Source organism: Tiliqua scincoides, chromosome 1 (genome assembly GCF_035046505.1).
Source record: "Tiliqua scincoides isolate rTilSci1 chromosome 1, rTilSci1.hap2, whole genome shotgun sequence".
NCBI lineage: Eukaryota > Metazoa > Chordata > Lepidosauria > Squamata > Scincidae > Tiliqua > Tiliqua scincoides.
Genome location: NC_089821.1, coordinates 89,126,844 through 89,152,622, shown reverse-complemented (window position 1 = coordinate 89,152,622; position 25,779 = coordinate 89,126,844). Strand labels below are relative to the sequence as shown.

General features: G+C 42.6%; 1 protein-coding gene and 1 pseudogene across 1 annotated transcript in view; one reads left to right on the top strand and one right to left on the bottom strand.

Moving 5' to 3' along the window:
• Positions 1-25,779, top strand: part of LRP1B (LDL receptor related protein 1B) — a 796,682-nt gene that overhangs the window by 494,048 nt on the left and 276,855 nt on the right. The window contains exons 18-21 of the mRNA XM_066621533.1: positions 2,078-2,194; positions 8,368-8,448; positions 9,372-9,539; positions 15,597-15,779. Coding sequence (XP_066477630.1) covers positions 2,078-2,194; positions 8,368-8,448; positions 9,372-9,539; positions 15,597-15,779 — 549 coding nt within the window. The remainder of the gene's footprint in view (positions 1-2,077; positions 2,195-8,367; positions 8,449-9,371; positions 9,540-15,596; positions 15,780-25,779) is intronic.
• LOC136637613 (5S ribosomal RNA) lies at positions 15,098-15,217 on the bottom strand (annotated as a pseudogene).

The window sequence follows — 25,779 nt, the reverse complement described above, 5'->3', positions numbered from 1 at the left end:
TGGCCAAGTATCTCTTCAAACTGGGAAAGGCCATGCTGCACAGCCTGCCTCCAAGCGGGCCGCTCAGAGGCCAGGGTTTCCCACTTGTTGAGGTCCACTCCTAAGGCCTTCAGATCCCTCTTGCAGATGTCCTTGTATCGCAGCTGTGGTCTATCTGTAGGGCACTTTCCTTGCACGAGTTCTCCATAGAGGAGATCCTTTGGGATCCAGCCATCATCTGTAACCTGCAGTGAACTGCAGTGTAATTGATGGTCTGATTACAGCAGTTTTAAATGAATTGACATTTTGATGCCAGTATGTTTGGCATACAGTTGGAATCCACCCTGTACAGTAAGTTTGAATTTCACATATGACCCAGTCCTGCCTCCATTGGAACGCACATTGTGCTGAAGGCAGTTGCCTTAATGCAATCAGAAAAGTGCTCCAGCAGTGCACAAACTTGCATGCTGTTGGAACTTCCCCCACATGCTGGAGGATCACCAGTCACACATTGAGGCAGGTAGAATGGTGGGGGAAGTGGGATGGCGTGGGGGAGTGTGGAATGGAGGTGTGCAAGAGCAAAATGAAGTGGCAACATGGGCAGAGGGCGGATGGAAGGGGGCCTGGGATGGAATAAAGGTGGGTGGGGCCTGGGAAAGAGTTGCGTTTGGTGGCAGTGGTGGCCACCGAATCCTAGCCCCCTTCCCGGACTCAATTCTGTAGCGTGGGTCCGTGCAGACTGGGAATTCATTTGCACATGTGTGAATAGACCCCTCTGTGCCATAGAGGCTTAGCCCAGGTAAGGGAACTGCCCTATACAGGATTCATTGGTAGCTATTTTGGCATTGCTGCATCAGTGTGTGTGTGTGTGTGGGGGGGGTGGTTGGTAGAATAGGAATGGTCTGTTAATCTTTGTGCCTGGCTCTACTTTCTGAAGCAATTTGGCACTTATTCAGTAGTGCCATTATGGCATTCAGTATGGTTTTCTGCCATTTCAGCGAACTCCTGTGACAGTAGAAACTTCTCCTTAAATTTTTTGTTGCCCTGAAATTTGTTGAGAGATGGATTGAAAGACATAATGATTTTTTCCCATCTTGCATAATACATAGGTTATTATTTATCTATAATGCATTTATTTAATGAGTTGGTGGCCCAGCCCATGCACAGTTTAGCAGCTATGGTGTCAGTATCCTGGGCCCTGCATTGACAGAATGCAATATCCATCAGTGCAAGACCCAGATAGAACTTGGCCATTAAAATCTGATAATCTGTTTTGTTAGATTGCTAACAGAAGTGATACATTGGGTCACTGTTTTAGAACAGTGAATCCAAAAATTTATGATAAGATCACTTAATGATATCCAGAAGGACAGTTAATAGTGGTCTATTGTAGTAAAAACGATAGTCTTGTAGCACCTTAAAGACTGACACATTAAATTCCAAGGAAGACTAGCAAAGTGGCACAGGCATGGCTTCCACTGCATGGGGAACTTTAAGCTGCTGGAGGTCTTCTTGAGGTAAGGGGACATTTGTCCCCTTGCCCTAGGATAAGCCTGAGCAGCTGCAATAGGCCAACTTGAACCTGCAGCATGACTTCACTGTCATAAGTCTGTGTTGATCCATGTTGGCAAATCCGGCCCGGGAAGTGAGATAGGATATGGCATGCACCAGCACTGCTGACCCCATCTTGAGCCCGATCCCACTCATCTGCCATTCCTCCGCCCATGTGCCAAATTTATCTGCTCCAGTGGGCAAGGCTCTGGCCTTCCTGCTGTCGCTCCTAGAAGGCATACTGTTACAAAATGCTTTATAGCACTTTTGCAACAGCTTGTGCCAGTGGAGCATGAGGTCCACCAGTGCTAGCAAGGGTTAGGATTGGGCCATAAATGATGGATACTTTCCAAAAGCTGCAATAAATGTATTAATCTTTAATGTCACAAGATTCTGTTGTTCTAACTTAATAATATATATATTTTTTTAAATCACACTATAAAAAAGTGATGCACTGTGCATGAAAAAAATATAGTAGTAAGCATGAATTATTCAACTAGACCATCTAATCTTCAGCCCTTATGGTTTTTATGTGTTGTCTCTCCAGCAAGAACATGCCAAGCAGATCAGTTTTCTTGCGTGAATGGACGTTGTATTCCAAATTCATGGCTGTGTGATCGGGAGGATGACTGTGGTGACGAATCAGACGAAATGACATCTTGTGGTAAGTTAATTCATAGTCTTCATTAACAGAACAATTCAGTTAAAAAGATACTGATTTTTCAGTATGAATGATAAGGCACAAGGGCTGTGTGTGCCTCCGTGTTGCCTGAATCTATCTCCCACTGCTACTTCTGCTACCCATGAACATCCCTCCTAAGGGGCACCTCCTAGGGGATGCAGGTAGATGAATGAGTGTGTGCACTTCTATACACCCTTCCCTTTACTTAGGACCCAGTCCTATCCTTCCCCCCATGCAGCCACACCAAAACAACTTGTGTTGCATCCTGTGGGGAGGCAGTCATGGAAGTCTTCTCTGGGTAAGGGAGCAAATATTCCTTTACCCAGGGGTAAATCTCCAAGGCCTGGTCAGGCCTACTTGGATCTGCACCAGAAAAATTGCTGGTGCAAGTCCACATGGATTGGGTCTGGGATGGGAGCTTTGTTTCAGCAGACGCTGCTGCTACCAAATCTGCCTCCTTCTTTTATGACTTGCTGCTCTATGCTCTTTTTACCTTTTTACTGCTTTTTATCTGACTACTGTTTTTATGATATGTGTTAATATGCTTTTATCTGTTTTTAAATTATGTTTTTAATCTGTTTTAACCTGTTGTAAGCCGCCTTGAGTCCCTTAGGGGAGAAAGGCGGGATAAAAATAAAGTTATTATTATTATTATTTCCCAGACCTGATCTGCCCCTGTCACCTGACCCTACCCAATCCGCCCCCATCGCTACCCTAACATCTCCCTGTTCCTTGATCGATCATTACATACCATTTTATGGTTTTATTGCACAAGCTTGGTAGAGAGAATCTTCCTGTATTTTATCTTGCCAAAAAATGGATGGTATCCAAGTTCCTGGCTATTGTTATCCTCCTCTTTCAGTATCTGAGGTTCCCCCCCCTTAAGATTTACCTTTTTACAGAAAGAATTTGTTCCACTGCACCCATTCATCCTTAGCACCCACAAATATAAATTACCCATGGCTTCAGTGGAATCTCTGTGCTAGCTCTGGTGCTGGGCCCATGGTAAGGCTTGCAAATGTGCCTAATGGCACATTTGCAACAGAGCGCACCAGTGGTAAGCTGGCATGCATGGATCAGGCCCTCAGCCTCATAGCTGTGTTGGCCCTGCATGTCCCCAAGCAAACTGCATGCACTGCTTCTGGCTGATGAAGGGTTTCAGGCTCGCATCCTTTTGAGTTGGCTCCCAGAAGGACATAGTTTCCACCATGACTTGTCTTCTGTTTGCTCTTCAGTTCACATGAGTAAGTTCCCAACTGCATTTCCCTAGCATGGCCTCTGTTCCTGTGGCAGTACAGTAGGCGTACCCACTAAAACCCCACAACATTCTTAGTTAATACATATAGGGTTTATTCAATGCAAAGTTCTTTAACCAAGTGCTAAAGCAGCCACACATCTACCTATCCCTACTGTGACACCACTGAACAAAACTTTTATATGCACTACAAAGGTTCTGAGTCATCAGCATTGCAGCACCACTTATGGACATGCTAAGCCTGGATGGGGAGAGAGAGGAAGAGATCTCCATGCTGAAACTTTTATGTCTCATCTTGCATTCTGCTCACAGAATTAGGCAGGAAGATATTAGTAACAATGTCTGGTAATCAGCCCTTTAACAGCATAATACTCCTTGCTCTGATTAAACAAGACCAAAAAAAAGCATTCCTCCCCTGAAAAAAAGTTCAACAGTATATCTACAGGTCACAGCAAAGATTTCATTAATGATTTCATCAAAAGGAGTCTTCTCTATTCCCCTTTTCTTTCATTATTCTGGAAAGGTTGTAACTTTCATTAGCTCCTTCTTCTATCACTTTCTGTGAGAAACGGTGAGTGCTTTTAAATAAGTAAAAAAAGAGAGACTACTTTCTTACTGACAAATTATGCTCGTAGGGAACAGTAAATATATAGGGTAGTACACACACGTGTAATCATGATAAATGCCTGTTGTATAATTTTTACATGCACAGTGCAATCCAAACATCTTTGTGAGCTGGCATAGCCATTCCTGTGCCAGCTCAGAGTGTTGTAAACATGCTGTAAAGCACGTTTGTGACTACTCGTGAGCTGGCCTATGCTACATTCAGGAGTAGCTCCGGCTGGAGCAGATAGGCTTGCGCTGATCGGTGCAGGGGTGTGGGGAAGGTGGCGGGAAGGGGCATTTCTGAGCAGGGGAGGGCAGAATAGGGGGTAGATTGGCCTGGGAGAGGGCCAGGATCAGCAAAGGTTGATGTATCCTAACCCCTTTCCCTGCTCTCCCAGCATTACATTGGGTTTCCCGGATTTGCACCAGCTAAATAACTGGCATGGATCCAAGAAGCCCCGTAGGGCAGGCTGGGGCTTGACACAAAGTAAGAGGAAATATATCCCCTTACCCCAAGGAGACCTCCAACCTCCTTCTAACCTATGCTGGATATAGTGCAGGCCAAATGGCCTGGCTGTGCTGGTGCAGGTTAGGATCGGGCTATTCATTTTGTTCATATTTATTAACATTCAAAAGTATATTGATTATATGTAAAATAGAAACAAAGCTAAATGTTCAGATGCTGTACAAGCAGTTGTACAGATAAAAATTAAAAATATTTTATTTTATTTTTTTTCAATAGTAAGCAAAAATAGATTATTATAAACAGAAAATACAGATAGCAACAGTTGTGTACTACTCTTTATTACACTAAAACTAGTGTAACACTAACTAAGGGCAAAACTACACATGATGTCATAACATAAAATACATAGTTTGGTCCTACATACATTTTTTTAAACTTAAATAGCTGCTGTGGCTGAAGAAATATCAGCTCTTTTGAGTGCAGCCATATTATAGGGAGAAGCAGCGAAAGCTTTGCATGAAGTGGTTTCCAAGCATTGAGCATTTGTTACCTGAAAATTGGAAATCTACCAAATATGGCTACTTGTTCTCATTGTATATTTTGCATAGCATGTATTTTCCATATCTTTCGCATCCAGGTACAAAATATGGGACCTATGACAAGGCATCTTTAGTAGCTTGATTAAAAATGTGATATGAAAAGAAGGACCGTGTGTTAATTCTGCTTACTATAAGCACATTAGAAAATTGCATGAGTTTAGTAGAATCATGACCTTGAAAGAGTTTCAATAATAATTGACACTGAGAACTTGTTTACTAAGCATTTTCTGTTTCAATTAAAGCTAAGTTAACAAGGGAAATACTGAGCATACTGTCCTGCACTCTCTTGTCTTTCTTTCTCTGAGATGGATTCTGCTGTGTTATCCTTATACACTACTGAGTGCTCTGCAGCAGTGATTCCCAAACTTTAAATCAGTGATTTTCAACCTTTTTTATTTCATGGCACACTGGCAAGGCACTAAAGTTGTCAAGGCACACCATGGGTTTTTTGGCACTTGACAAGGCACACTGTGCTGTCAGTAGGGGGCTCACATCTCCCAATGGTCCTACTGATAAATGACCCTCTCCCAAATTCCCACGCACACCTGGGAACCATTCACGGCACACCAGTGTGCCATGGCACAGTGGTTGAAAATGGCTGCTTTAAATGGAAGTTGAGATTGCTGTAAGTATTTGCAGGGGGGAGCAATGGCACTTCCGCCACAGCAAAGTAAAAGGTCTTTTCCACATACCTGGGGGTTGCTATGGCCCTCTAGAGGGAGTGTGGAGCCTGTGGCCCCTTTTGTGGGCCTCCCCTCATCTTAAAACAACTTCCTGATGCAATTGTGACCCACTTCTGGTTTCACAACAAAAACTGGAATGGGTTGCAATTGCATCAGAGAGCCATTCTGAGGTGCGGAGAAGCCCTCAAAGGGGGCCACAAGCTCCCCACACCCTCTACAAGGCCATAGCGACCGCCAGGTATGTGGGAAAAAAACCCTTTTTCACCATGCTGGTAGCATAATCCTGGAAGTGTAGTCGCGTAATTGCCACCCCCTTGAGGGAATAGCAACCATTTTTCACTGGCATTTTCCACAGTTTGGGATCTGTTACTCTGCAGGATAACATTTGGAAGAGAATCCTTTTGTGTAGTGTTGTATACTGCACATTATCATTGTCAATAGCTGAGGCTGCCAAAGTTTTCCCTCCTCATTGTGCAACTGAAACAATGCAGAGTGCTAGTATTGTTTTTGTACGGAAGGATGCAATTCAAGTTTTATATTATTCTGTGAAAGTTATTGTGAATAAAATCAGTTGGGATGGTTTTTTTTTTTCTTTTGAAGCATGTTGACTTTACAATAGCAGGGTTTTCAATGATTCACATGATTAACCATTTGAAGGCCGAATCATCTGACAAAGTGGGATCTGACCCATAAAAGTCACAATAAAGTTTTATATCATAATAGATCGTCTAGGCTGTAAAGTACTATACATGACTCTCTTTGTTTTTAATACAGCATATTAACACTGCCAGCCTCTGGAATCTGAACTCTTATGTGTTAAAGAATGTCATCGCTCAGCTGTCCCAGTGTACCATAAAATAATTAATGCACAAAAATAGCTTGTGACACAAACACTTGATCTGTGAGAGTTCAGAGACAAATTCACATCTTACAACTGTATAGCAATTTGTTGCATAGTACCTTTGTGTTTGTACCTCTAGAAGTCATTGCTATTTCTAATTCTCTCATTATGCTTCCTTGGCCCTGAATAGCCACAAGTTTACAAGTGTTGGAACTCGTATACATCTAGTCAGGCTGAGTCTCATTATTCACAGAACTCATGTGAATGGCAAAAATCGCACTATAGCAAATCAATTTAAAAAACAAAGTCCCTTTGCTCAGGTGATTTAAAAACAGCCTTACTGACCTTTGTGATGTTAAGATCGAGTCATTAAGAAGACAATCCAATAATCAGTATGTCTCCAGGTTCTTAAAAAGGATTATCTTTCTTTCTAAAAAGGATGGGAGGGGGTCGCTTGGAGAGAGAATAATTGATGGATTGTCAATTGGCTGCCCTCTCTCTAACTATTGTAAAGGACTGTTTTCCTTTAATTTAAAGGACCCTTCTCATCATGTTGAGATAAAGATCTCTACAACAGTAAGAAAAGCATTTTAAAGAGGTGCATTTTTCCCCTTCTCCAGGGCCATTTGCAATGGCCATTTGTGTTGAGTCAAATTCATGTATAAAAAACCCGTGTATAACAAGGTTGGACCTGTATATGCTTGCTGATTTTTATTAATTATGTAATGGTTGCTGGTTCACTGGGTCTTCTTGGACCTGCACCAGCTCTGTAGCTGCTGCAATTCCATATTGAATCAGGTTTGGGGATCAATGCCAGGAAAGCAGTAAGGTTTTGCCCTGTAGTGCTGCAGAAACTGCCCCTTTCCTGGTCCCAGTCTGCCCTGCTCCTTGCCACATTGCTATTCCATTCCAGCCACCCCTGCATAAACTTACAGGTGCCAACAGGCATCTGTTGTCTGCTGGTGTGCTGAGCTGGCCACTCACCACTTGTGGTGGCTGCCAGCCCACGTGCAACAGCATGTTGCATTTACGTAGAAACACCTGGAAAGCGCCTTACGCCATCAGAATGCTTTTTCCAATGGCATAAGGTCTGACCAGGATCAGGCCATGAATCAGGGTAATATATTTATTCTTCAGCCACTTATTTTTCTAGCTCTGTACACTGTGCAGATTCTACTTCAGCCGTGTCAAATGCTAACCTTGTCTATTGAAGCAGTGTACACTTTCTATAATGCAGTACAGGTGAACATCTTGCCAGAGCTCACTTTTGTCCCATCTGCATAAATTTTTTTCTGACTTGGATTGACAGCAAGCCAGGCTGCGATCATAATACTTGGGCACATCTATTCAATAGATTTCTGCAAGACAAAGACACCGTTAAGGAATAATTTATTGTTGGGAAATGTTATTAAATGCAAATCTCTTACACTATGAACCATTGATGAATGAGCACAGGTGGAGAAGCAGGTTGGTTCTGACTCAAATCAGATGTGACTATTAGAAGAACTGGCTGTAATCCTAGGTATTTAGTACTTTCAGGTGCCTTCTTTGATAGACTGTTCAAAAATGCCTGGGAATTGTCCATAAATGTTTTATATAGTTGTCTGTGTGGGGTGCAATTGCTAACACTAAGTCTCTTTCTGTAACTGCACGAGTGAGGGGAGTCATACTTATTCTGATTTTTCACATTTCCCTTCCCTTACAGAATTCCCAACCTGTGACCCTCTTGCTCATTTTATATGCAAAAATGGAAGATGTATTAGTAGAAAATGGCATTGTGATTCAGGTAAGTGCCAAGAATTCAGTTACTTGCTAGCCTGTATACAGATCCTGTATTTGTATAGAGACACAGATATGAGTGACAAAAACCAATCCACTTTTAAACCCAAGATTGGAGCTCTCGATTAATAAAGTACTGGCTGAAAAGATGAAATTGACTTTAAATGTAAATATAATGATACTTACAGTGCAATCCTATGCATGTTTACTCAGAAATAAGCACAGTTGATTTCAGTGGGACTTGAGCTTTTGTAGGATTGCAGCCTAAGAATGGATTTCCTCTAGTACGGGGCCATGCAAACCCAGGCCCAGGGCTGGATCTGGCGTTCACGCGAATCCATCTGCCTGGTAAGTGAACCTTTTGGTTCCGTTTGAGCACAGTGAGACATCCTCCTCTTTCAGAGGACAGGGACGCTCTGGGCAGTTGTGTCTGCCTAGCTGTCCTGTCACATGGCCTTCTGGGATGCCGGGCAGACGATACAACTGCCCAGAGCATCCCTGTCCTCTGAATGACAAGGTTGTCATGTGTTGCCTGAGTAGAACACTCGGATGCGGTTTGGACAGGGACCGCATTCTGGGTGTGCAGCAGGTGCAAGTTTGAGTGCTGCTGCTCTAGTACATAGACAGGCAATGCGAGTGGAATGATTATGTGAACTGAATGTATACACTTGTATTTCTGTACCAGGCATGTCACAAGTTGTATTGTATGAAAGGTGGGGCCGCTGGCTCATTGCATGTATATGATTAGTCCATGAGCGTACATCACTCTGTTCTCACATGGAAAGTATAATATGAATTAAAGCGTCTTAAACTGAAATAATTTAAGATGAACCTGGCTTTAATTCCATTTTCTGTTTAAAGGTCATAAGAATACTCAAGATTTTAGTTTATTAAAAAAAACGAAAACAACCTCCCTGTACATTTTTATAGATGATGACTGCGGTGATGGCAGTGATGAACTGGATTGTGTTCATTCATGTTTTGACAATCAGTTCAGATGTTCCAGTGGTAGGTGTATTCCAGCTCATTGGGCTTGTGATGGTGATAATGACTGTGGAGACTTCAGTGATGAAAGCAAACCAAATTGCACCAAAGAAGGTTGGTGTTTTATACTTTCCCCTCCACTCATTTGTATTTAAAATATTTCATGTATATTCATGGTCAGAGGTGGCATCAGAGGATGAGCCTCTGTTGACTGTTGCAGGAGAAGGGGAAGGAGGAATTGTCCACTTCCTTCTCCTTCCCAGCCCCAGGAACCAGTGGGGATAGAACAATTTCAGGCAATGAAATTTCCACCTAGAAGCATTGCTGGGCAGGAGGTGTGGGAGTGGGAGGAACTGCACTGCCACCAAAAATGAATCCCGGCACCCAGATAAACTGTAGAACACCCTAAAATAGGGTGCAGGCAAGGCAAGCCAGGGTGAGCAGGGGTGAAGCAAGATGAGTGAGATAGGCAGAATGTTCACACATTTTGCATATATGCAAGAAAAGGCCCAAGACTGGACCATATGTAACCCAAGGTCTAGAATAACCTGGTGCCAACGCTGTTCATGGATATAGTTTGGTAGTTCAGTGACATCATAATGCCAGATGCTTTCTGTTGATTTCTTTCAAAACAATTATGTGATTAAAAAAATGTTTCTGCATTGTTATAAATGCAGTACTGGTACAATTTGAAATACATGCCCCAAAGTGCAATAGTCATGGTGTGGGATGGTCAGGTTATGATCCATTCCTTAGGCATGATTCGCTAAAATATTGAGCAGGAATCAGTATCATCTGAAGTTTTGATCCAATGATGAAATTAAGTCTCAGCACTGTGTATTACTTCTGACATGTGTTATTTAGATGGCTTATTTGTGTTGTATATTGCTTCTTCTTCATCATCATCATCATCATCATCATCATCATCATCATCATTATTTTGTGTATCACAACTGCCTGTTATTTAGCTGGACTTGGCGTTAATTACTAGTCAGGCCCCACCCAGGGGCCTAGGACGTTATATTGTATTTATGGATGATGTGTGCTGAATCAAGCAGGGTAGCTTTTTGAATTTCACCAATAGTGATTTTGTCAATGTTCAGATGTTTTAAATGCAGTTCAAGCATTTTTGGGACTGCACCCAGTATACAAATCACAACTGGGATGACCACTGCCAGTTTGTACCATAATATTTGGGTTTCAGTTTACAGATCCTGATATTTACTGATTTTTTCACATTCTTTTTCATCTATCTTACTATTACCAGGTATTGCTATGTCGATAATGGTCACTTAATTTTTTTTCTATTACTGTAATATCTGTTGTTTTATGTGCCAAAATTTTATCAATTTGTATTTGAAAATCCCACAAGACCTTGACTTTCTCATTTTCTTCATAAACTTTTTCTAGTTTATGCTCCTACCAAAACTGTTTCAATGTAATTTCCACATAAAATTCCAATGGATCATTTGAGCTACTGTATCATGTCTAAATTTATCATCATTCTGTGTGATCTTCTTGCAGGAACATGTATTGACCATGCAATGGTGAACGGTGCCAGCTTTCAGTTCTTATTTTTATAGCATTTGTCTTATACTCTCCTTTCGTTTGCTTAGCTTAGTGGCTTAGTGTAGTAAGTTCCTATTCCTTACTTCAACAAGTGCTTGTTCCTGTTTCTCTTTTACATAATCAATCAATGCATGTTTCTCTTCCTTCACTGTTTTACTTGCAAAAGCCCTCTGCCACCAGATTTTCGAGGCAAGTACAATCTATCCGTATCTCTCTGTGGTATAACAACAACAGTTTTTATATACAACTTTTCAACAATTGTTCATGAAGCAGTTTGCAGACAAACAGCCCAATCCTAATCACAGGAACAGGTAAGCCAGCTGGCCTGCGTTGTATCCAGCAAAGGGTTAGAGGTGGCTGTGGTGCAACTCAGGGCAAGGGGATATTTTTTTCCCTTATCCCGAGCACTGCCACAGCCACCATAATGGGGCTACTCAGATCTGCACCAGCTAAGTTGCAGGAGGGAGGTTAAGATCCGACCTAAGTGCAGGAGGACAGTCCCATCCCCTCCCAGGCCCACCCCACCCACCAGGCCAACCATTTTACTGCACAGGATAAGGGGGGGTTCATTCCCCTTACTCTAACTAGCACTGCAGTCAGCCCCAGTTCTTTACTGGATACAGGACAGCCCAGCTGGCCTACCTGTTCCAGCACAGGTTAGGATTGGGCTGTAAATTTGTGCATACATATGCATGTATTATCAGCAGTTCAGTAAATTTGTTTAATACTACAAGGTCCCAAAGCAGCTGAAGTCTATCGTTATTAAGGTATATTGCAAGGAAAGCAACTTTAGCTAGATTCGGACATGTGTGTACAACCAGCAGTTTTCCATAATTTATTTTATTAGCCATATTGATTCCAGTACAACTACTCCACTAGTATAGTACCTGTGGACAAGTTTTCCCACTGTGATATGAGTGTAAAAATTCCGAATTTGCCTTGAGAAAATAAATCATGGTAGATTTAAATTCTTCATAAACCATCCAAATTTAGCTTTACAGGTTTCCCACATCCTAATTTTTTCCAACACCAGCAAATGAATATTTAAACATTAAAAACAATGTGAATTATTAATATGTGTGTGTGTGTTTTTCCTCAGGCTACAGTTTAGCTTGAGGCTAAGCTGCCACTGAAAATGTGATTTTAAAAACCCTATTCAAAAATTTTAGTTGAAACTCTTTATAAAATCTAGTTCACCCTATTTATGCAGCCAGTTCTATTTGTAGTGCATCATTACTTATCAAGTAAGAGGATGAAGTCATACTTGCTGAGGAAAGCTTAAGACTACTTGAGTAGTTGTAGTTGAATGAAATCTGAGAAACAACAGAGTCTATTGATTTATTTAATTTTAATTAAGCTAATTAGAGTAAAAGTTCTGAAATAAAACCACTTCAGTATGAACATGCTCTGTGCTGTGTACTAAGAGGAGTATAGTTAAAGCAATCCAAGTCATCTCAGAAGGATAGTTAGCTGGTACGAATCAGGATTCTGATGTCAAGTGTGCCTGAAGCTAACAGATAATTAGAAAACTCACAATCAAAGGGAGAGCTGGACAGAGAATGAATTATTGTTATTTTTATTATTTTGCTTAAAGAGATCACAAACCTGTTTACTTAGCAAAATGAATGAAAAAAAAATGGTTCCCTGTTCTAAAGAGACTCATAATTTGAAAAGAAGCACAAGTAAGACAATAGCCATGGGAATAGCCACTATGTTGGAATAAGAGCCTAGCTGGATGAGGTCAAGGGCCCGCTCAGTCTAGCTTCCTATATCACACAGCGGTCCACCAGATGCCTCTGAGAGAACTCAAGACAAGAAGATACTTGAATGCTGCTGTGACTCTCTTGTATTTGGCATTTGGAGATAGGCCATGCCTAAAACCGGGAGGCTGCCTATTATTAATCATGCCCTGTGATGGACTTTTCTTCCATAAATCTGTCTAATCCCCTTTGAGAGACATCTAGGCCAGAAGCGGGAAGGAGTTCCACAGATTAATTACACACTGGGTAAAGAAATTGAAGAAATGGCAGAAATTTAGAAAGAGAGGTTCTCAACTCCAGAAACAATAATGCCAGCTTCTTTTCATCAGCTTCTACATGAATAGCTAAGTTCACAACTGGTCACCTGCATTTTTCCAAGCATACACATACAATTTCAGGGCTAGCTTGCTTGCTCATTTGGTTCACAGTAGCTACTTGCCATTCTTGCTTTTGACTAGCCACGTATTTATAGCCGCTACCATACAACTGTCATGCACATCATTAAGGTTTTTGCAATGTCCTGTAGCTGACATGACTTTGCATAGAGGCATCTGCTGATGAAAATCTTCTTCTCAGGAAGAAAATGGCTGATCTTGTTCAGTAGCATTGAGTCCTAAGCAAGCAAAACTGGGTGTACCTTGATCATTGTCTTCCTCTGCTAGCTACAGGGTAGTTCGTTTGTGCTTGATGCTGCTGTCTGGATAAGTATTCAACTGCCAATTCATCCTAATTAGTCTGGAAGAGAGTGTTGGATTGTCTTTTCAAATGCAGTTCTGCATTCAGTTTACTGCTGATCGGTCCCATCTAAATTGATGTCTGCATGAATGGTTGGCCACCCAATTATATACTGAAAAATTTGGAGTCACACAACATGTAGACATCTAAGCTCTGGTTTTCTGAAAATTGTTATGTCATGCGCTCAGATAGTTTCATTGTAACGTCAACAGATATCTTCATAATGAGTTTATTCTCAAGGTACCTCCTTATATGCTAAAGTCTGATATATATCTTGTAGAGTTTGGTATGTGTAGCGCTGAGGGCGCTGTACTGTACTGTGAGGCTTGAAGCACTGCTTCTTGCCTGTTTTGAAACTCATTGTGATGACTTTCAGCAAGAGTTGCCTGAAACTGCCTGAGTAACAGCACAGAATAGCAGTATAAAAACTTCAAAGAGGATTCGGAGCAATTACAGTGGCAAACTTTGCAAAAGCTGGATTTCTGGTAAAAATATTTTTGTATAGCTTCCATAAGTAACTTGAAGTGCTTAAACTCTTCGAACAAAATAAGCACATTGCGTCAATGAAACAGTTATCTTCTCAGGACTGAAAGACTGATTTAATGAAGTAATTATTAAAAAAAGATGCTTTCAGATTTACAGGCTGCATATACTTGCAGCTGCTATAGAGGAAGAAGAAGTCAGGATGATCATATTTGCAGACCTTCAATGAAAACATATTTACAGTGAAATTAATGAATTCCACATGATGGAAATAATAGACCTCGGTTTGTACATGAATTGGAATGGGTAATGAAGATAGTGTTAGGGACGGATGAATGGTGACTCCCTTCAGCACACTTGTCTCCATTTTCTCTAACCATTGGTGTGAAATGCAGTAGGCAGATAGTATTTGACTACATACCTCAGGAAGCCTCTTACCCTCTTTCCCCTGGTGTGCATGAATTGCACAATGAATGGAATTAACAAAGAGAAAGGATGGGGGAAGAAAAATGAACCATTTGTACAGATTATGAGGCAAGACTGCTAAGACTAATATCTAGAAGGTATTGATATCTTTAGAGTAAACGCTAACTAGTCTTTTCCCCTCAAGCTGGCAGCAGCTTGGCAATTAGGCCCTCAGACTGTCTCGAACCACTGAGTACTACAGGCGTGTTTGGCTCCATGTGTCTTTGGGACTCAAATCTGTCAGTCACTCATTTGTTTGCTGTAGAGCTGCTACAGGTTGAGAGCTAAGAATGAGTGGAACCACCAGGCTCTACTCCCTGAGTCTTGGAAGTAAATTTATTCTGTTATGTTAAAACTCTACAGTGGATTGAGGCAGCTAGAATGGCTTTTGCAGTTTACCACAGCACAGAAAGCTAATTAAAACATCTCCTTTACTGCTTCTGATGCCTTTGGGATATGAGGGAGGGGGATCCCTTTGCATCTATTACACCTTCACATGACTGGATCACAAGTTGTCTATGTTGCCTGACTCCATCTCCTGCCCCAAGGAAGGAGGCTGTTGGGCCAAGGCTCTTGTGCCAGCCCTGATCTCATACGTGAATAGTTTGCAGTTTGTTGCAGATTGGTTGGCAACCTTCAGTCTCGAAAGACAATGGTATAAGCCTACAGCACCTGGTATTCCCAGGTGGTCTCCCATCCAAGTACTAACCAGGCCTGACCTTGCTTAGCTTCCAAGATCAGACAAGATCAGGGATGTGCAGGGTAACAGTTGCTGCAGATTGGTATATCAGTTATGCTTTCTTTCAGAAATAACAGTGCTGCAAACCAATTTTGTTAAATGTAAGGTACAGGCAGTGTACAAAATATTCTTAACCATATGAATTGGTTGCCAGGTTTTTTCTTTTTTTCTTTCCTCTCCAGAATTAGCATTGGTCTGAGCGTGAGTTGTAAACACAGTTCCACTTTATCTGTCATGTGGTTCCAAAACTCATCAAAACAACTAAAAAATTAATTTTAGAAAGGATTAACTTAACTAGTGTGCTATACAATTAGGCCTTATACAGGTGGAAGTAGCACCTCCCTCCAGGGCTTTGTGAGAGGATCTCATGAGAAAATAGAACACTCTTGATAACTTTTAAATATTATTATTTTGCACTAGAAACAGTGTCTGTTGGAGGATGCAATGGGAAAGAATTTCAGTGCCATCCTGATGGAAACTGTATTCCTGAGTTTTGGCGCTGTGATGGAGAGAAGGATTGTGAAGATGGCAGTGATGAAAAGTACTGTAACGGAACTATACGCCCATGTGATGAGAAAACAAAATTTTCTTGCAAGACCACAGGTACTCAAACATATAATATATGCTGAGTTGGAATACACTATTTTATTGTATGAATTACAGCTGTGCCTCGTAGGAGGCTGCAGTCAGAAATGGAAGGGCAATGAAGGGGGAAATATTGTTTAGCTCTTTCCTTGCATGCTGTTTTCCTGCAAGCCCTCTTCCCCAAGCCCAACACTGCTTAATTAGGACAGGCAAATTGCTACATCTGTGGAAAAATTCAGAAGGTAGAAAATTGCCAAGCATCTCTAGACCTAAGCACATCTCATGTACAGGCAGGTTCCCATACCCACAGATCTAGTATCCAGGGTTTCAGTTTTCCGCAGATGGAGAAGTGCGTGTGCCCATTAATATTATTAAGCAGCTTATCCACAAAGTTTTCTTGCTTAAACAAATCACTGTAAGCGTTTAAGCTTATAGTGCAATGTGAACATGCTGCCAGCAGCCTAAATACTTTATTAAACTGGGTCTAATGCTGAAAGGAATCTATCAGAGCTAGTTTAAAGGTATTTGGGCTGCTGACAGCATGTTTACATGACGCTATAAGCTTCAACGCTTATAGTAACTTTTTAAAGAAAACTTCATGGGTAAGCTGCTTCACAGTGTTAATGGACGTGCAGGATCCACCATGAAAACAGGAATCTCCCATATCCATAGTTTCTGTATCCACAGGAGGTCCTAGGTGCAGATCACCCCCGATACATGGGCATGCCTGTACACATTGTGAAACGTCTATAACAGGGGTGTCCAAACTTTTAGGCAGGAGGGACACATCATCTCTCTGACACTGTGTCGGAGGCCGGGGAAAAAAGAATTAATTTATATTTCATATTTGAATAAATTTACAAAAATTTACATAAATGAATGTATTAGAGATGGAACTTGTATGAATGAATGAAGGTCTTGCAATAGCTCAAGGCCTATAAACGGCCTTACACAAAGCAAGGCCAGCATTTCCTTCACTGCCACTGCTGCATCACAGATGTGAAACAGCAAGTAGTGGAGGGAACACTTGTCCCACAGCTCACAAGAGAGGTTGAACAGTCGCTCACATGCTGAGAGCAGTTGTGTCAGGCCAACACGGGCTCTAGCAAGTCTCTGGGGGGTCAGAGGCTTGTTGGAGGCTGGAGGCTCCCCGCAGGCTGGATTGGGAGTCCCCGAGCCAGGGTTTGGACACCCCTCGTCTATAGTAAAGGGTATATTTATTTGACCTGGTTGCTGCTTTAAAAGAAAATAGTGGTGTTTTTTTTTTCTTTCCTTTGCATATTTTTGGATTATTTTCCATCTATTTGTGACATAAGGAACCCCAACAACTTTGACAAGTACAGAAGCTTTTTGATTGCTCAGTTGTCTCATTTGCATCTTTACAAATCAAGATTTACCCCAGATACATGTAGCTGAATACAGGAATTGAGCACTGTGGCAGCTTGTGAGGGGAATGCATTTACTTTAACAGAACTCGAAGAAATGTCTCATTTTTTAGCAAAAGTCTCTCTTTTGGGAATCTTTTCTTGTCAGTGGTTTGCAGCTTCTGTACAAAACTTCTGCGCATTGATGGAAAAGTTCCATCAGTGGAACGATGGAACGAAGCCCTGGAACAAAGCTTTCCCATTTCCCCTTTTCCTCTGCAGCCTTCTGCAGTTGCTGCAAATCTGCTCTTGAGGGTTGAGGGACCCTCTGCAACACAGTGGCATGTGGTGTGTGGGGCTGCATCAGGAAGGGAGAGTTGCCAACAACTGCGCACTCCTCCTTGCCTTTGGATCAGCAGATGTGCCTTTCTCTTGTGTGACAACAAAGTTGACTCCAAGCCAAAGTATTTAAAGGTGATTTATTTTCTTCCACTACCTTTACTGGTATAATTGTTATATTTATCAGTGCATTATTTACATGTAGGTTGAGAGAAGATCTGTGGTTTTCTATTTATGCTGATTTATTTACGTTTATATGTCCCATGACACATTAGTCATGTTACTTTTTTCCATATCTCAGTTAATTGCTGCTGAAATTGAAGTTGGCATAGTAATGCAACAGTCCACTATTTTGATGAGGGATGTGCAGTCTTAATCAAAACTTTGTCCCAGGACTGTACTCTGCAGAACATGAATGGGTGACTGCTCTTGGTCTCATGGGAAGATCAAACTTTCAGAAATAACAGGGACCTCTCAAAGTAGAGCAACAGGCAGCTTTGGAATCTGTTTCTTGTGTGTTGTGATAGACAAGGAAGGGAGGAGAATAAATCAGCTCAAACTTCCATAACCGTTGGAATAAAACTCTATTTTCTGTGTTAAGATTCTATCAGATGCTCCACCCCACCTGCTGTCCCCAAATCTGCTGTTGTGCTTTCCATCAAATAATTTCAAAGCATTAGTCACAGACAATTAATTACATTTAAAGAAAAATAATGAAAATCTTTAATAAGTAAAATAAAACCATTCACAGTTAACTGCTTCTTTGAGTAAAAACAGTCTTCCGTAGAAGTATTCTATAGAAGTTTCCTTTTACAGTAGTGACATCCTTTCAACAGCAAGCTTTTACCCTCCCTTGTTTCAAACTCTCCTAATTAGGTACTCAGAGTGAAGTAAAAAGAAAAGAAAAAAACTTATCAGCTGTAAATAAGAAAAGAGTATGGAAATCACATGCCCTTTGGATATTTGGAAACAGAAACTGACATTTAGTTGTATTTCTAAATGTGCCCAAAAGCAACAATTAAGCTTTTTCAAATGGAATATTAAAGGCTGTGATTACTACTTATAAATGGAATGGCATTGTTTCTGACATGTACCGTTTCAGATAAGAACATCAGAAATGCTAGTTCACAAATATCGTTACACTTTGTGGCAAGAGTTTGCAAGAGATTAATGCTAATGAGAAGGCTGAGCGTAATTTCCATCTTTCCATCTCTGATCTCAGTAGGCCTGCTCACAGCAGATATTATGAACTAAGATGCTGATGTGAACAAAAATTCACATCCTGAGGAGACCTCTCCAGCTGCACCCCCTCCCACCATAGGATACAATGTGCTCTTGCTTGGCATCCCTGCATTGGCGAGAGGGGGATTTAGTTTAGTTTATAAATTAAATTTATTAAGGGTTGTTTAGGCCAACACAAGTCCCTTGCACAGGCCAAGGAGTGTTGCAAACATGCCGTAAAGCACATTTGCATCTCCTCGGGAGTCAGCTGGGCCGGTGCAGGGATAAGTGCTGGCCCACAGAGGCTGCATCCAGCCTCTGCGCCGACTTGGGGAGGGAGGGTTGTGTCAGCCAAGCTCGGTTGGCATGGGGGTCTGAGGAAGGCGGGAAGGAGGAGGAGGAGGTGGGGAGAGATGTTCCGGGGCAGGGGAGGGTAGGTGGAGGGCAGTCCCCAGGGCAGGTGGGTGGGGAGCAGGAGGTGGGGCTGGGACCCAGCTGTTATGCTGAATTCCAAACCTGTCCCCTGAGCAATGTGGAGCTGCTTGAAGCTGCTCCGTTCTGCTTGGACTTATGCCACCTCCAGAAGTGGCACAAATCCGAGGAGACCCATTGGGGCTGTGGTGGCTTACCCAGGGGTAAGGGGAATAGTTTCCCCTTTCCTCCTGCTGAGCCACCTGTCCTCAGTCTTGTGCTGGATACAGCGCAGACCTCCTGGTCTGTCTGTTCCAGTGCAAGATAGGATTGTAAATGTGTTTTTGAGAAATTCCACATGGTCTCTTCCTGCAAGGACTGCTGATTAACAGTAGCAAATTTATTAACTATTTGGTAGATAATAAGAGGCGTTTAATGATGAAATTTAAGGGTGCAATCCTAATCCACTTTCCAGCACTGATATAATGCAGCTCTGAGACTGGATGCATCCTCCTTGGGCCGAAGCAAGGGAACAAGCATTCCCTAACTTTGAGGAGGCCTCTGTGAGTGCCACTCAACTGCAGGATGCAGCAGGATGCTATACCAGTGCTGGAAAGTTGGTTAGAATTTGGGCCTAAATTTATTTTCAGCCTTTTATATTTAAACCTTCTGAATGCGGTTTAGAGCATGAAACTGGATCTGAACTCTGAGGACCAAACTTCAGGTTATATTAAATATGTAATTTGGCACGTATGTTTGTGTTGTGTTTTTTTTTAAGTATAAATAGCAACCTTTGGGCCTGCAGTGTGTGGGGAAATTTAACCTTTGCCATGGTGGTGAAGAAAAGTATGCCTCGAAACTACTAGTCCTGGGGAAAACGTTCCACGTGAAAATCAAAACTGTTTTACTCTTTCTTTGTCTCCTGAACACATATCTTTTGCATTGCTTCTTCTGACCAGAGATCTATATGAAGCGAGAAATAGCAATGGTTTTGAAAGTTCTGTCAAGAATATATCAAAAGGTATCTTTTTTAAAGTTATGACATGGGCAGCCCAATCCTAACTCCCACTAAAACAGGCAGCTGCTTGTGGGTCAGCCCGAGGCAAGGCGAGGCTTTTTCCCTTATCCCAGAGAGAGCCACAGCAGCTCCAATGGGGCTACTCAGATCTGCACCACCTAAAGAGGTGGCGGAAATCTGAGCACCCCGGGGCTGTCCCGGGCCACCCAGGAATGAGGCTAGGATCTAGCATAAGTGGCGGATCCTGCTCCTGCCTCCCGCTCCCCACCCTGCACCCAGGAATGCCTGCTGCCCGCCCTTCTCCACTCTTCTCCACCTTCCTCCTGCCTCCTCCCCGCCATCCCCACACCCCCCGATCCCTGCGCCAGCCTAGCTTGGCTGACGCAAACTCAACGTCCCTGGGGCCCATGTTGGCACGGGAAGGCCAGCACACATCTGTGCACCGGCCTATCTCCCCTTATGTCCATGCAAAAGTGCTTTTTGACACTTTCGCAACAATGTTAGTCTGGCGCAAGGGACTTGCATTGGCCCAAGGGTGCCTCTTGATTGCACCCTGAAACAATAACAACAGAAGTTGTTTTGACTCAGGAGTACTAATAAAAAGTTTAGGACTTTGTCCTTGAAATGATGGGGCATGGAACAAAATGTAGGGACTTAGCATCCCTTGGCTTGACCTAGAGGGGTCAAGGATCTGTGCACATTCCTAGTGAATATGTGCAAATTCCCAAGGCTTTGTGAGGTATTGCCTCACAAAGTGCAATGAAGGTACTCACCCTCTACTGCAGCCTTTCCTCTGTTCCAAGGTACCCACCTTCGGATGGGGGAAAGCAGCAGCGGAGGCAACAAGGCCTGGACATTTCAAGTTGCCTCTGCGCTGCTGCCTCCCTGTCCCTTGCTGCAAGGTACCACAAAACACTTAACCTTGGGTCATTCCAAGTGTTTGGAGAACATCAGTTCCCCACTGGGTCTGCACTGGAAAAACCTTCAGGGGCCTTTACTTGTCCATAAAAGGCACAGAGAGTGTCTTTTCCTCACAGGGAAAATGCTCCCCATTTGATTCCCCGTGGCATTTCTATTAGTGAGGTAGGGTAAGGTAGGTTTGAGAAGGCCTATTCAGCTCCTTCTTCAACTAACTGTATCACATCAAGGACAAGAAGCAATTGTCAGCACAGCAGTATTACTAATTTACCGTCTTGAGCTCAGGGCCCTCTGTAAAAAGGTGAACTTGATGATGAATATATAGTAGCATCAGAAGCATTGATATCATCATAGTCATGCCGGTAACTATCATAGGATACAATGCAAAATTGCGTAATTGTCAAGAATTCTAGAAGTCTCACAGCCCAACGCAATCCCCCACCAGGCTGCAAGATCTGCTACCACAGACTGTGGATAGGATTGAGCCGTAAGTTACCTTAAATCTCAGTACAGTGGGTCCTCTTTATTAACAGATTCAGATCCCATGGATTTGAAGCACCAAAGATTCAGAACTTGCATCTGGAGGACCCGCAGAGGACCTTCCAGAAATTACCAGCACCTCAGAATGCCTACCAGAGCCTTCTGAGAGGCACTTCTGGTTTTCCCGAAAACCTCCTTGCAGGTTGGAGTGTGAATTTCGTTATCTGCGATTTTCAGCACCTGCGAGGGTTCTGTGGTCTGCATGGTCCACACCACTTCAATTTGAAATGATCAGTAGCAGAGCAGGCTGGGGACTCACAGTACAATCCTGAGCATGCCGAGGTTTGTCCCCTTCCCCTGAGTAAGGTAAGTGGCCCCACAATGGGGCTACTTGACTCTGAGCCAGCTATTTAGCTGGCACAGAGTAAAGCAGTCCCATGTCAGGCCACGAGGCCTGAAGCGGGGCTTTGGATTTGTTGGAGCTGAGCTGGGCTTGTCCCGCCCCCTCCCACCCCACTCCCTTCTCCCGCCACACCTTCTCCCTGCCTTCCCTTGCCTCCCCCTGCCCAAAACACCTCCTCCCACATCTCTACTCACTCGCCCGGAGCTCCAGGCAACAGTCACCCATCCTCCGCCCAGTGCTGGTTCAGGGCAGGCTTATGCAGAGCCAGTACCTGCACTGGACAGGCAGAAAATGTCACAGGTGTGCCTTATGGTATGTTTGTGATACTGCACACCAGCAGTGAGCCAGTGTGCAATGTTCTGAATTGGGTCCTCAAACTGCAACAATTTTTGTTATTATTATGAATATTTATATACTGCTTTTCAACAGAAGTATTTCACAAAGCAATTTACATAGTAAAATCAATAAATGGTTCCCTGCCCTCAAAGGGTTCACAATCTTTAAAAAGACAAAAAACAAAAAAAAAAAAACCCAGAAGAGATACCTGTAATAGCCACTGGAAAAGACACCATGCTGGAATGAAGAGGGAAAGTTGCTCTCCTGCTAAATTAAGTGGACACCACTTTGAAAGGTACCTCTTTGCCCAGTTAGTAAGGACAACGCTTCCATTTCAGAGAGAAGCAGTCTGCCCTTGCCTATTTATAGGCAGGGAGAGGTGATCAAGAGTGCAGCAGTCTTCCCCTCTGTTCTTTTTGCAGCACTGGAAGAAGAACAGGAAAAAAGCTCCTTATTTCTTCACTGTGCTCCATCTTCATGTGGATTTAAAGTTTAAAGGGAATGTGTACCTTTAAATTTTAAATGCTGTGTAAGTATGGAGAGGAAGGTAGTGAAATATTCCTTCCAACTGCAGCATTCAAAGTTTAAAAGGATGCATTCCTTTTAAAATTAAACCCCATATGAGAATGGAGCACAGGGAAGGAAGGGATGATCCAATTCCCTCTTTCATTTGTGGGCATGCTGAATGTCAACAAATTATTTTCACATAACCCCTGCTCTAGAACATCCTATGAGGACATGTGCAGCAGCTGCTAGAGCCTTGGCATATTCTTATGTGAGATGTCAAAAGAATTGACATTTGCTGAACTAGCACTTTGTGTATTGCACTGGGTGCAAACATAGCACCTTTCTGTCTGAGAAGTCTTTTCCATTTGATTAATTGGCCTTCCTTAAATTCTGGAGTTCTGCTCTGGTATGCCCCACAAGTGTGATAACTCAGAGAATGGCCAAATGCTTATGATTTGCTTATGTTTTGCTTATGATTTGTCCTTCTTGAGCTGTCTTTGGTGATGATCTATCCTACCAATTAAGAACAAATGATTGATGAAAGAGGTAATCATTTATAAAGATGAGATCATATATGACAGATGCCATTCTGGAAAATTCCATCTTAATACTGGAAAAGGAAATACTGGAAAAGGAATGTACAATGACTCGGGGCCCAATCCTGAGCTGGGTCAGCACTGGTGTTTGGTGTCACAAACGTTTGTGACAGCCTGCGCTGAGTCAGTGCCGGCCGAGCACTAGTTGGCACTGAACCCAGCGCTGGTCGGACACCACCTAGAGCTGGGTAAGAGATCCAGGCAGCAGTGAGAGCTTTGAGTGTGGGGGGATGCATTCCAGTACAGGGGGAGGAACTGGGGCAGGAGGAGAGTGGGACAGGCGGAGCAGTGCTCCTCCAGATCCTGAATTCCATGTCGGGTTGGAAGGCTTGACATGGAGTCTCTTAAGTTTGCAGTGGCAAAATAACTGGCGCAGGCTTCAGAAGCCCCATTGTGGGGCTTGGAACTTTTCTCGGATGAAGAAGACGAAAATTCCCTTTCCAGGAGGAGACCTCTGGCGGCTGCCATGGTGCCTCAGGATGCAGTGGTAGTGCTAGCTGCTTTGGCACTGCCATCTTTAGGATTGAGCTGCTCATCTGCTCTGGTCAAGCTCTGAAAAACCTGGGACATTAGGAAAAAAATTAAAGTCTCAATCCTTCTGCTTCTCAATCCTTCTCAATCCTTCTGAGGCCTTCTGCTACCAGAATTAGAGGGTATGGGGTGACTCTAGTTATAGTATATTTCTTATTTCTATAAGTCTGGGAGCATAGCAAGTAGGGAGCATCATCAAAGATACCTCAAGAAAGACAATTCACAGTTATACAAACACAAAGAATTAGCTCAGCTCTCCTTCTGTGTTTAAAAGATGCCAGAAGACTTCCATTTTCAAATACTTTTGGAAAATTCTCTTTCATCATTGTGCTATTTTCCCTTCTTGCAAAAAGGAAACAAAGAAATATGTTTTAAAAATTTTTATTTGATCTAGTTTTACTCTGTTTTGCTATAATAGTCTAATGTTAAGCACTCCAGATGCCATTTGCAGAGGGTGCTAATAAATTAAAAATTTAAGACTCTGTAAATACTTCAAAAGTTTTGATTGAGATCTTCGCAGACTGAATTTATGCCTCCCCATTCCCCCTGCCCCTGTATATGTAAGAGCTATAAAAATAAAAGATGAATGAATATAGGACAGTTATTTAGAGGAGACTGGAGACTGAAATTATATCTCCAAGACAGAAAAATTTATGCATCATTATATGATGGTAATCCACAAATAATACATTCAAATAGAAATAAAGTTATCAAGACATGCATAATAATAAACGTTTAAATATAGGCATTTGTTTTGAAGCCTGACAAAAATTAATTTGCTTATTGATATGCATTTTGTTTTAATTAATAGCAAGTGTCTAGCCTATCGAAGTACAGGGGGAATCTTCTATTGCAGACTATTTTCTTTTCATTAAGATGAAAGGCAGTCAAGTAAACAGATTTACTCTAATAGCTTATGTATCTATAAAACAGATTAAAATTGAGGTAGCATTTTATTGTGGGACTAGCATCAATATACTTTGAATGTGAGAAATTTACTTGTTATCAGTATTTTTCATTAGTTTTCCATTGGTTTCATCTGTACAATTAAATGGAATCTCAAATAAGCCAGTAGCACAGCACACATGAAGAGAAGGGGAGAATGGAACATGCATCACAATTCTAACCCCAGGTTAGGCCAGCACAAGTCAATTGTGCTGACCCAGGAGTGTTGCAAACGTGCTGTAAGACACATTTGCGCCAACTTTACAGTTAGGGAGGCCAGCACAAGGAATTGTGCTGGCCTCCCATGCCAGATTCAGGCCCAGCGGGATAAGTTTGCATCAGCCGTGCTCGGCCGACAGAGAGGTCGGGGGGGCATGGTGAGGGCAGGGAGGAGGCATTTTGGGGTGGTGGGAGGGTGGGCAGTGGGCATCCCTGGGGGCGGGCGGGGAGCAGAAGGCAGGGCCAGGATCCAGCAGTTTTACCGAATCCTGACCACATTCCTGAGTGCTCTACTTGGATTTGCACCACCTCCTGAGTTGGCTCAGATCCTAGTAGACCCATTGGGGCCAATGCAGTGCAAGACGGGGTAAGGGGAAAGTTTTCCCCTTGCTTTGGGTTGTGCTGATTCTGGCCCCAAACTTGCGCTGGATGCAGCACAGGCCAGCTGGCCTGCCTGCTCCAGCACAAGTCAGGATTACGCCCTTAATAAATGAGTTTTTAAAAAATTGTTGAGAGGCTGGTACAGGGCAGTAGAGAAGTAAGGACTGTTGCAAAAGAGAATTATGATGAAGTACAGAGAAGAACAGACAAGGAATGTATGGCACAATTTTGAAAGCAGGGAGAAGTCCACTGATCAAATGACTATTTTTGTTATGGTGTGGGTTTTTATTTTATTATTATGTTGCCTTTGTTTAGGGGTCAGGCAGCCCAATTCTGAACTGGCCAGCGC